General features: G+C 38.1%; 1 protein-coding gene across 1 annotated transcript; it reads left to right on the top strand.

The window, feature by feature from the left end:
• Positions 1-882: 882 nt before the first annotated feature.
• LOC101440587 (olfactory receptor 2T2-like) lies at positions 883-1,848 on the top strand. The gene has a single exon (XM_004478352.2). The coding sequence runs from the start codon at positions 883-885 to the stop codon at positions 1,846-1,848; it is 966 nt and encodes a 321-aa protein (XP_004478409.2).
• The last annotated feature ends 9,446 nt before the right edge of the window (positions 1,849-11,294 follow it).

Below are 11,294 nucleotides of genomic sequence, written 5' to 3'. Positions count from 1 at the left end.
CACTCTGTCAAAGAAATTGAATTAGCACTGCTGAAAATAAGTTATTGTGTTCAGTGTATGAAGTCATAAAATTTTGGCAGGTCCAATAATTTTAACCAGAAAGAACAACACAATGAGGATTCCTAACCCTACAAGTTGAGCAAATTTCACCGAGGTCCTTATTTGAAATATTTGTAATAAATGATAGAATCCAGATATTTAGCTAAATTGAACCATGCATAATATATGAGCTTCCTTTGACATTCAATATCAGATGTAAAGTTTTGTGGCTCTTGACCTTCAAATGAACTTAGCAGCACTGCCTTGTCAATTATTAATGTTTCAAACAGTCAAAATGTTTAAAAAATAAAACAAGCCAAATTAAAATTAACTAGAATTATTGACATCATATTTATTTTTCTATCAGTTAATTAAAGCAAAAATGGATGATTTTGAGAATGCTAACAATATAATCATCTTAAAGGCAGAGGAAAAAGTTAAACATAATCAAGCTTGTATATTAATTACAAGGAAGCAAAGGAGAAAAGGAACTGATAACCAGTCTCAGAAAAATTTCAATCTAAGGGGTAAGATTAGAAAATATGTATAGAAAATGTTTCAGACTCTGAAACTCATACTTTATGAATTATTACTTTTATTTCTCACTTGTAGCCAATAGAAGACTAGATCTTTGAAGTTCTTGTCATAGATGAAAAACTGAATTTTGAGATTAGTTTATCTGTCCAATATCACACATGCAATTAACATTGAAACTAAAATTCTGGAAGTTACTGCTTTCAAAGTTTATGTTCTTTCCTTTATGAATAATTAGGTTTTCCATAAATATTTGATTATTAATTAACTGACTAAATTTCTGCATCTTCTCTGCTAAGTGAAATGGACATGGAGGCCAGTTTTAAGAACTCCACTGACTTCGTCCTCTTGGGACTCATCACCCATCCAGTGTTTCCTGGACTTATTTTTACAGTCCTCTTTTCCATCTTTGTGGTGGCGGTAACAACCAATGTGGTTATGATTCTGCTTATTTACATGGACTCACGTCTCCACACGCCCATGTACTTCTTACTCAGCCAGCTCTCCATCATGGATACAATGTATATCTGCATCACTGTCCCAAAGATGCTACACGATCTTCTGTCCAAGGAAAAGACCATTTCTTTCATAGGCTGTGCAGTTCAGATATTCCTCTATGTGACCCTGATTGGAGGAGAATTCTTGTTGCTGGGCCTCATGGCCTATGACCGTTTTGTAGCTGTGTGCAACCCCCTCCGATACCCTCTCATCATGAATCGTAGGATTTGCTTGCTTATGGCGGTGATCTCCTGGGTTGGTGGCTCCTTGGATGGATTTATACTGACGCCCGTCACTATGAGTTTCCCTTACTGCGGGTCCCGAGAAATCAATCATTTTTTCTGTGAGATCCCAGCTGTGCTGAAGCTGTCATGTATTGACACCTCCCTCTATGAGACGCTGATGTATGCATGCTGTGTCCTGATGCTGCTCATTCCCATTTCTGTCATCTCTGTCTCCTACACACAGATCCTTATCACTGTCCATAGGATGAACTCCTCAGAGGGCCGACGCAAAGCCTTTGCTACCTCTTCGTCCCATATCATGGTGGTGAGCATTTCATATGGAACAGCCTTCTACACCAATGTTCTACCCCATTCGTACCATACACCAGAGAAAGACAAGGTAGTGTCTGCCTTCTACACCATCCTCACCCCCATGCTCAACCCACTCATCTACAGCCTGAGGAATAAAGAAGTGGCAGCAGCTCTAAAGAAAGTCCTGGGGAAGTGTTTCTCCTCTCAGAGAATCAAAGCTGGCAATGTGCCCAGGAAATAGTAGGGGCTCAGGCCTTGGTGCAAGCATCACTGTTGCTGGCTAGAGAGACACAGAATCTTTTAAGAATATATATTTCTAGGTGCAGAAACATGTTCACCATCATTATGATAATCCTGAGATATTGTCTAACAAAATATTTCTATTATAAAAGAAATATTAAAAACTGTTGCTAAAGGACATGTTCAGCATTAGCCAAAGTGATTATCTAGATTTACTGATATTTCCCGCAGAACATTCTTATTCAAGTAGAATTATTTCTAAATCATCACTTGTTGGCCAAGCATCCTGATTAAGAGTCTAGAACATGTAGGTTTATATTTTACTTCGGTTCATGTCTCATATATAACTGTATTTCTAATGAATATTTGAAGAGAAAATGGAAAGGAGCATTTGCCATGACCCTGATGATTTAATTTAAAACAGTCAGTAAAAGTATAATACTTTCTGATAATCAGAGTATAGGATCTTTGTTTAGGAAGCTGTTGTGTATATTACATAATTATATTTTTAGTTTTGTATTACATTCACATTTTTTGAACACCTGTATTCTTTCACCACTGAAATTAAAATATGGTAATCTTTACCCTATTCCAAAAAAGTCTAATAGATGCTGTATAATCAACAAAAACTGTTGACCTATTGAAAATTGATTTCTTCCATTATGGTCATAACATTGTTATACTCTTCCAATGTCTTCCAATTAGGCTTCTATAAAATAGTTATAAATGTAATAGGAATAAATCAAGATAATATGACTGCCTTAGTTCAATTGAGTTAATTTCCTCAGTTTTCATTTTCTCAAATTCTCCATTTGGTATTTGTTCCCAAATAATTTCATTTTTTCATTAGTTGTGGTTAGGCATAGTGTTTTTGCTGTTGCTGTTTGATTCATTTTTATTTTTTATTTCAATTTTTTAAAAATTTTATTATATTTTTATTTTTCAATTTTTATTTATTTATTTTAACTTTTTTTAAATTGATTTTGTAAAAATATTACATTAAAAAAAATATGAGGTCCCATTCTACCCCACCACCCCCACACCACCACTCCCCCCCTCCCCCCCCCCCAGCAACATGCACTCCCATCATCATGACACATCCATTGCATTTGGTAAGTACATCTCTGGGTATCTCTGCACCTCATGGTCAATGGTCCACATCATGGCCCATATTCTCCCCCATTCCATCCAGTGGGCCCTGGGAGGATTTACAATGTCTGGTGATTGCCCCTGAAGCACCATCCAGGGCAACTCCAAGTCCCAAAGGCGCCTCCACATCTCATCTCTTCCTGCCATTCCCCATACTCATCAGCCACCATGTCCACTTTTCCACTCTAATGCCACCTTTTCTCTGTGGACCTTGGATTGGTTGTGTCTGTTGCACCTCTATGTCAAGAGGAGGCTCAGATTCCACATGGTTACTGGATGCAATCCTCCTGCTTTCAGTTGTAGGCACTCTAGGCTCCATGGTGTGGTGGTTGATCTTCTTCAACTCCATCTTGGCTGAGTGAGGTGAGTCCAATAAATCAGAGTGTAGGAGCTGGAGTCTGTTGAGGCTCAGGGCCTGGCTATCATATTGTCAGTCCAGAGATTCAAATCCCCTAAATATATGTTAAACCCCAACACCATCTACAATTCCAGTAAAGTAGCATGAAAGTCTTATAAAAGAAGATCCCATCTGAGTCCAGTTTCATCACGCAGAAACACCAGCTCCAAAGAAGGGCCATCTGACATGGCAGTGAACCCCATCTGCCATGACCATAGAACCCGTGGGTCTCTTTAGCCCTCCAAGGAACCAATACCTGGGGATTGTATCTACTTTTTCTGTCTCTTAGACTCTGTTCAGTTGTGCATAAGGGCAATCCTTCTGACAGACTCCAGACTCTTTTTTAGAGACTTGTAGCCATATAAACTCATTTCTCCTTTCCTTTTCCCCCTTACATTAGGTCAAACAGCATTTTAAAGTCATGTTATTATATGCAGACAGGGATATTCTGCTGATCCGCATCGAACCTTCAATTCAAGGTCATTTTCCAGTTGCATCATCAGTTGGTAGTTGATAGTGATCCCTCGGTGCCAGGGAGGCTCATCCCCGGGTGTCATGTCCCACGCTGGGGGGAAGGCATTGCATTTACATGCTGAGTTTGGCTTTGAGACTGGCCACATTTGAGTAACATGAAGGCTGTCAGGAGGAAATTCCCAGGCACAGAGCTGCTCAAGGCCTTGTTCTTATTTCAGGCATATAGGCTCACAAGCATAGTCATTAGGATCAGGGGCTCATTGTTGGACCCTCATTCCTTCCCGGTCCTTGCTGCTGCACCTGGAGGGCTGCCGCTGCTCCCCTAGGGACCATGACAGAGCACCCCTGGCCAGGAACCCAGTACCCCCCCAGCTGTAGTTTTTAATTGTTGCCACTATGAGTATATCCAAACATTACCATGCACCCTGGACATATGCCCTTTATAGCTCCCTGTCAGCCATATATCCCCTGTCAATAGTATCCTATACCAGTATTCCTCCACTGCCATTGTTGGACCACTCTGTGATCCAGAACTTCCTGAAAATTGAAGCCCAATATAATGTCAGGATCCCTTACTAGTGAAATGGCATATAGCGATGGGTATAAAGGTTAGATATAGAATATGTGTTGACTTGGAAAAATTCTACATCCTATCTTTTTCTTTTTTTTTTCTTTTTTCCTTAATTATTGAACTTCTCTTCACACGAGCCCTAGACCACAGGCAATTCATATATACAATATACAGCACTCCCACACATCCACCACAAAATCTTTTTCCTTCCACAGCGATATTCTTACAACCTATTCACATCATATTTACTTACAGTGATGTACAGAGTCTGAGATAATAGCTTTCAAACAAGGTGACATCTGTGCTTACATTGTGGTGCATACTTTAGGACACACAGTTTTCTAAATTTTTAGTTATCCTATGTTTTACATTATGGTTTACATTCTCAGTCTGTCATCCCTTATATGTTTATGGTGTAATATTACATGTTTTATATCCATCCTTGTGTACTCTCGTGAAACTACTCTCTTACCCCACATTTACCTTGGTTCCACACATTTAACATCCATTTTCCCATCCCCTTGGTGCCCACAGTGACATCCAACCTCCGTGTCCTGAGGAGCCACGTCCAGAAATACTTGAAACAGTGTTCAGGGCCTAACTTGCTCAACTGCCCCAATGCCCTGGGAGTCACCCTTTCTCTCGAGAGATACAGTTCCCTCTATTTGATGGCATTCATCCTCCCCAGGATGTGGGTCCACCCCCACTCTCACTACTTGGGTCTCTACCCAATGTTACCACCCACTCTGGCACAATGAGCATTCAGATATTCCCCAGGAGCCCGTCCCACATCAGACCATCCCCTCCGAGCATCCTAAACAGGTAACCCTCTTAATTATATTTTGATGTGATTTTCTCAGCATTTTACTCTCAACCAACACCTGTCGCTCTCCTATGTTTGTATGTTACCCCTCCCTCCTCCCACTTTTTGGGCAATATTACCCATCAGCCAGTCCCCAGCCCCCCTCAAACCCGCAAAGCCCACCCAAAGGCAACCCCTTGACCCCATTTTCTCTCTTCTTTGTGTTTATACTTACCGCCAGCTCATCATAAATTCCCCCCCTGCAGACGTCGGCTCACATCCTTCCTCCACCCCCCGATTTTCTGTAAGCCTATCGTTTAGTCTCTAGCTCTCTGAGGCAGCTTGCTTATTTCATATCATTGAGGTCATGTAGTATTTGTCCTTCAATGCCTGGGTTGCTTCACTCAACATAAGGTTCGCAAGATTCATCCATGTTATCACGTGTTTGTAGTGTATTTGTTCTTAGAGCCGAGTAGTATTCCATTGTGTGTATATACCACATTTTATTGATCCACTCATCTGTTGATGGGCATTTGGGTTGATTCCAACTTTTGGCGATAGTGAACAATGCTGCTATGAACATTGGTGTTCATATATCGGTTTGTGTCCTTGTTTTCAGTTCTGCTGGGTATATACCCAGCAGTGGTATTGCTGGATCATATGGCAAATCTATGGTTAGTTTTTTGAGAAACTGCCAAACTGTCCTCCAGAATGGTTGGATCCTTCTGCATTCCCACCAGCAGTGGATGAGTGTTCCCCTTTCTTCACATCCTCTCCAGCATTTGTATTCTTCTGTTTTTTTCATAGCTGCCATTCTTATGGGAGTAAGATGGTATCTCATTGTAGTTTTGATTTGCATTTCCCTGATAGCTAGAGATTTGGAGCATTTTTTCATGTGCTTTTTAGCCATTTGTATTTCTTCTTTGGAGAAGTATCTGTTTAAATCTTTTTCCCATTTTTTAAATGGGTTGTTTATCTTTTTATTTTCAAGATATAGGAGTTCTTTATATATGCAAGTTATAAGTTTCTTATCAGATATATGGTTGCCAAATATTTTCTCCCACTGTGTGGGCTCCCTTTTTACTTTCTTGACAAACTCCTTTGAGGTGCAGAAGGCTTTAATTTTGAGGAATTCCCATTTATCTATTAGTTCTTTTGCTGCTCGTGCTTTTGGTGTAATATTCATGAATCCATTTCCTATTACAAGGTCCTGGAGATGTTTCCCTACACTGCTTTCCAAGGTTTTTATGGACTTGGCTCTTATATTTAGGTCTTTGATCCATCTTGAGTTGATCTTTGTATAAGGTGTGAGATGGTAATCCTCTTTCATTCTTCTACATATGGCTATCCAGTTTTCCAGGCACCATTTGTTGAATAGGCCATTCTCTCCCAGTTGAGAGGGTTTGGTGGCTTTATCAAATATTATATGGCTATATATATATGAGGTTCTATATCAAAACTTTCAATTCGATTCCATTGGTCTGTGTGTCTCTCCTTATGCCAGTACCATGCTGTTTTCACTACTGTAGCTTTGTAGTATGTTTTGAAGTCCGGTAGTGTGATTCTTCCAATTTCGTTTTTCTTTTTCAATATGTCTTTGGCTATTTGGGGTCTCTTTCCTTTCCAAATAAATGTCATAGTTAGTTTTTCTAGTTCCTTAAAGAAGGCTGTGTTGATTTTTATTGGGATTGCCTTGAATGTGTAGATCAGTTTTGGTAGGATAGACGTTTTAATAATATTCAGTCTTCCTATCCATGAACAAGGAACATTCTTCCATTTATTTAGGTCTTCTTTGATTTGCTTGAACAGTCTTGTATAGTTCTCGGTGTATAAGTTTTTTACCTCTTTAGTTAAATTTATTCCTAAGTATTTGATCTTTTTATTTACTATTGTGAATAGTATTTGTTTCTTGATTTCCTCCTGATCTTGCTTATTATTTGTGTACAGAAATGCTACTGATTTTTGCGCATTGATCTTATAACCTGCGACGTTACTAAACTCATTTATGCATTCTAGAAGCTTTGTTGTAAATCTTTCAGGGTTTTCTATGTATAGGATCATCTCATTTGCGAATAATGAAATTTTGACTTCTTCCTTTCCAATTTGAATTCCTTTTATATCTGGTTCTTGCCTCAGTGCTCGAGTAAGTACTTCTAAGACAATGTTAAATATGAGCGGAGACAATGGGCATCCTTGTCTTGTTCCTGATTTTAGAGGGAAGGATTTTAGGATTTCTACATTGTAAACAATGTTGGCTGCAGGTTTTTCGTATATACTCTTTATCATGTTCAAAAAATTTCCTTGTATTCCAATCTTTTGGAGTGTTTTTATCAAGAAAGGGTGCTGTATTTTGTCACATGCTTTTTCTGCATCTATAGATATAATCATGTGATTTTTTTCCTTCAATTGTTTATATGGTGTATTACGTTGATTGATTTTCTTATGTTGAACCATCCTTGCATACCTGGAATAAATCCCACTTGGTCGTGGTGTATAATTCGTTTAATGTGTTGTTGAATACGATTAGCAAGTATTTTGTTAAGTATTTTTGCGTCTAGGTTCATAGAGAAATTGGTCTGTAATTTTCCTTTCTTGTGGTGTCTTTGTTTGGCTTTGGTACTAGGGTAATGTTGGCATCATAGAAGGAGTTCGGCAATGTTCCTTCTGTTTCGATTTTTTGGAATAGTTTCAGCAGGATTGGTGTTAGTTCTTTCCGGAATATTTTGTAGAATTCACCTGTGAAGCCGTCTGGCCCTGGGCTCTTCTTAGTTGGGAGATTTTTAATGACTGATTCTATCTCTCTGCTTGTGATTGGTTTGTTAAGATCATAAATTTCTTCTTTCATCAATATGGGTTGATTTTGTGTTTCTAGGAATTTGTCCATTTCCTCTAAATTGTCGTTTTTGTTGGAATATAGTTTTTCAAAGTATCCTCTTATGGATCCTCTTTATTTCTGCGGGGTCAGTGGTGATATTGCCTTTCTCATTTCTTATTTTGTGTATTTGCATCTTCTTTCTTTTTTTCTTTGTTAGTCTCGCTAAAGGTTTGTCAATTTTGTTGATCTTCTAAAAAAAACCAGCTCTTGGTCTTGTTTATCTTTTCAAGTGCTTTCTTATTTTCTATTTCATTTAGTTCTGCTCTTATCGTTGTTATTTCCTTCCTTCTTCTTCCTGTTGGGTTACTTTGTTGTTGTTTTTCTAATTCCCTCAAATGTGCAGTTAGCTCTTCAATTTTTGCTCTTTCTTCTTTTTTGATATATGAATTTATGGCTATAAATTTCCCTCTCAGTACTGCTTTTGCTGCATCCCATAAATTTTGGTATGTTGTGTTATCATTATCATTTGTTTCAAGGTAGCCATTGATTTCTTTTGAGATTTCCTCTTAGACCCACTGTTTTTCTAAGAGTATGCTGTTTAATTTCCAAATCATGGTGTGAAACCTGGGCCTCTGTCCCTTGCAAATTTCCCCTTGACTCCACTGTGGTCAGAGATATTGTTTTGTATGATTTCAATCTTTCTGATTTCATTCACCCTTTCTTTGTGTCCTAGCATATGGTCTATCTTGGAGAATGTTCCATGTGCGCTTGAGGAAAAAGTATATCCTGCTGTGTTTGGGTATAATGATCTATATATGTCTATTAGATCCAGCTTCTCTAATTTACTGTTCAAATATTTTGTTTCTTTAGTGATTCTCTTTTGAGATGTTCTGTCCAAGGTAGATAGTGGTGTATTAAAATCCCCCACTATAATTGTAGATGCATCTATTGTTTCACTTAGTTTTTCCAGCGTTTGTCTCACGTATTTAGAGGCGCCCTTGTTAGGAGCATAAATATTTATGATTGTTCGATCTTCTTGACAAATTTTCCCTTTCACTAAAATGTAGTATCCTTCTTTGTCTCTCACAATATTTTCACATTTAAAGTCTATTTTGTCTGATATTAATATAGCTACTCCTGCCTTTTCTTGGTTATTGTTTGCTTGTATGATTGTTTTCCAGCCATTCACTTTCAATCTCCATGCGTCTCTGGGTCAAAGATGTGTCTCTTGTAGACAGCATACGGATGGGTCATATTTCCTTATCCAATGTCCCAGTCTGAATCTTTTGATAGGTGAGTTTAATCCATTGACATTCAGTGTTATTACTTTCAAGGAATTATTTGTGTTAGCCATGTTTTGATTGGATTTGTGTTTGTCATATTTTGTTTGTATTTTTTTCCTTCTATTTTTGTTTTTTTGTTGTTGTTGTTGCTCTTATACTCTCCTCCAACTCTGTCTGTCCTGTTTTTTCCTTTCTTCCTGCAGAACTCCCTTTAGAATTTCTTGAAGGGGAGGTTTCTTGTTGGTATACTCTTTAAGTTTCTGTTTATCTGTGAATATTTTGAACTCTCCATCATGTTTGAATGCTAGTTTTGCTGGATAGAGTATTCTTGGTTGGAAATTTTTTTCCTTTAGTACCTTGACTATATCATACCATGCCTTCTTGCCTCCATGGTTTCAGATGAGAAATCAGCACTTAATCTTATGGAGCTTCCCTTGTATGTGATGGTTTTCTTTTCTCTTGCTGCTTTTAGGATTTTCTCTTTGTCTTGAGCACTGGATAATTTGACAAGTATATGTCTTGGGGTGGGCCTTTTGGGTTTTATTACTAGTGGAGTGCACTGTGCTTCTTGGATATGTGCTTCTGTTTCCTTCAGTAGATTTGGGAAGTTTTCAGCCATTATTTCCTGCAACACTCCTTCTGATCCCTTTCCCTTCTCTTCTCCTTCTGGAATGCCTATTATATGTATGTTTGAGCATTTTGCATTGTCATTCAGGTCCCTAAGTCCTAGCTGGATTTTTCTATCTTTTTATCGACCCCTTCTACTATCTGTTTGATTTCTGATGTACTGTCTTCCACATAACTAATTCTCTCCTCTGCCTCCTCTAGTCTGCTGATATTTGCTGCAAGGGTATTTTTGATTTCTTGAAGTGTGGTGTTCATTTTCATCATATCTGTTATCTTTTTGCGTATGTCTGCAATTTCCCCTCCAAGTGTTGTCTTCATGTTGTTAACCTCTTTCATTACTTCATCAAATGTGTCGGTGATAAATGTTCTGAGATCTTTCATTGCTTGTGCGAAGTTCTGCTCCCCTTCTTGATTTTTGGTTTGTTGATTGGATTCAGCCATGTTTTCCTGATTACTGATTCGGTTTGTAGATTTTTGTTGCTGTCTGGTCAGCATTTTATCTTCATGGGTTTAATCAGTTCCTTAGCTTCTTTGTCTAGTCTTGGAGATTAATTAGCTGTTGTTTTTGCATAAGTGTTATGTCTTCTTTTTGTCACTTTGTTCTTCTTATTCTAATTTCTTTTTGCTGGTTAAGTTCTCTTTAAAGGGAAGTATTAGTGCTGGGGAAAGGCAATTGTGTAAGCAAGGAAAAAGTGTAAAGTAGTATTGGTGATATATGTTAACAAAGCAAGAATATGAGATCTGGGAGGATGGAGGTTAGATTCATGTAAATTGTGTAGAGTTATAACAGTAGGTAGAGTACCTATTATGAGGTAGATGACTAATATGGGAGGAATATGGTATGAGCTAAAAAGCTATTGTTTACGTGAGAGAGGAAAAGAGAAAAGAAAGGTAATAGTTTCAAGAGTGGATAACAGATAGCAAACAAAACAAAGGTATTAGAAATTAAGAGTTAGACACTTTGTGGATCAAAGAAAGGGAGGTGGGAGGTGGAATATAAGAGAGACAGTAGATGATGGCGGATATCAAGATGTAGGGGAAAGGGGATAGTGTAGCTAGCCTAAATTAGTTCACACAGAAATGAGGCAGTGGAGGATGAGAAAACCCAACAAATGTGAGGTGTTCCCTGCCACACCTATTGTATAATTGAGTTAAAATAAAATAAGTAGAAAATGAGGGACAAGAGGGAGAGAGAAAACAGAAAAAGAAAAGAAAAAAAGAAAAATGAAAGAAAAAAGAGAAGAAAGGAAGAAAGAAAAAGGTGCTGGGCAAAGGGTGGGGAACAAGTGGGGGAAAGAAAAAAACAGATATACACAAACCAAAATTGCA

The sequence above is a fragment of the Dasypus novemcinctus genome, chromosome 16 (assembly GCF_030445035.2).
Source record: "Dasypus novemcinctus isolate mDasNov1 chromosome 16, mDasNov1.1.hap2, whole genome shotgun sequence".
In the NCBI taxonomy this organism is placed as follows: domain Eukaryota; kingdom Metazoa; phylum Chordata; class Mammalia; order Cingulata; family Dasypodidae; genus Dasypus; species Dasypus novemcinctus.
This window is presented reverse-complemented; position numbering and strand designations above follow the sequence as displayed.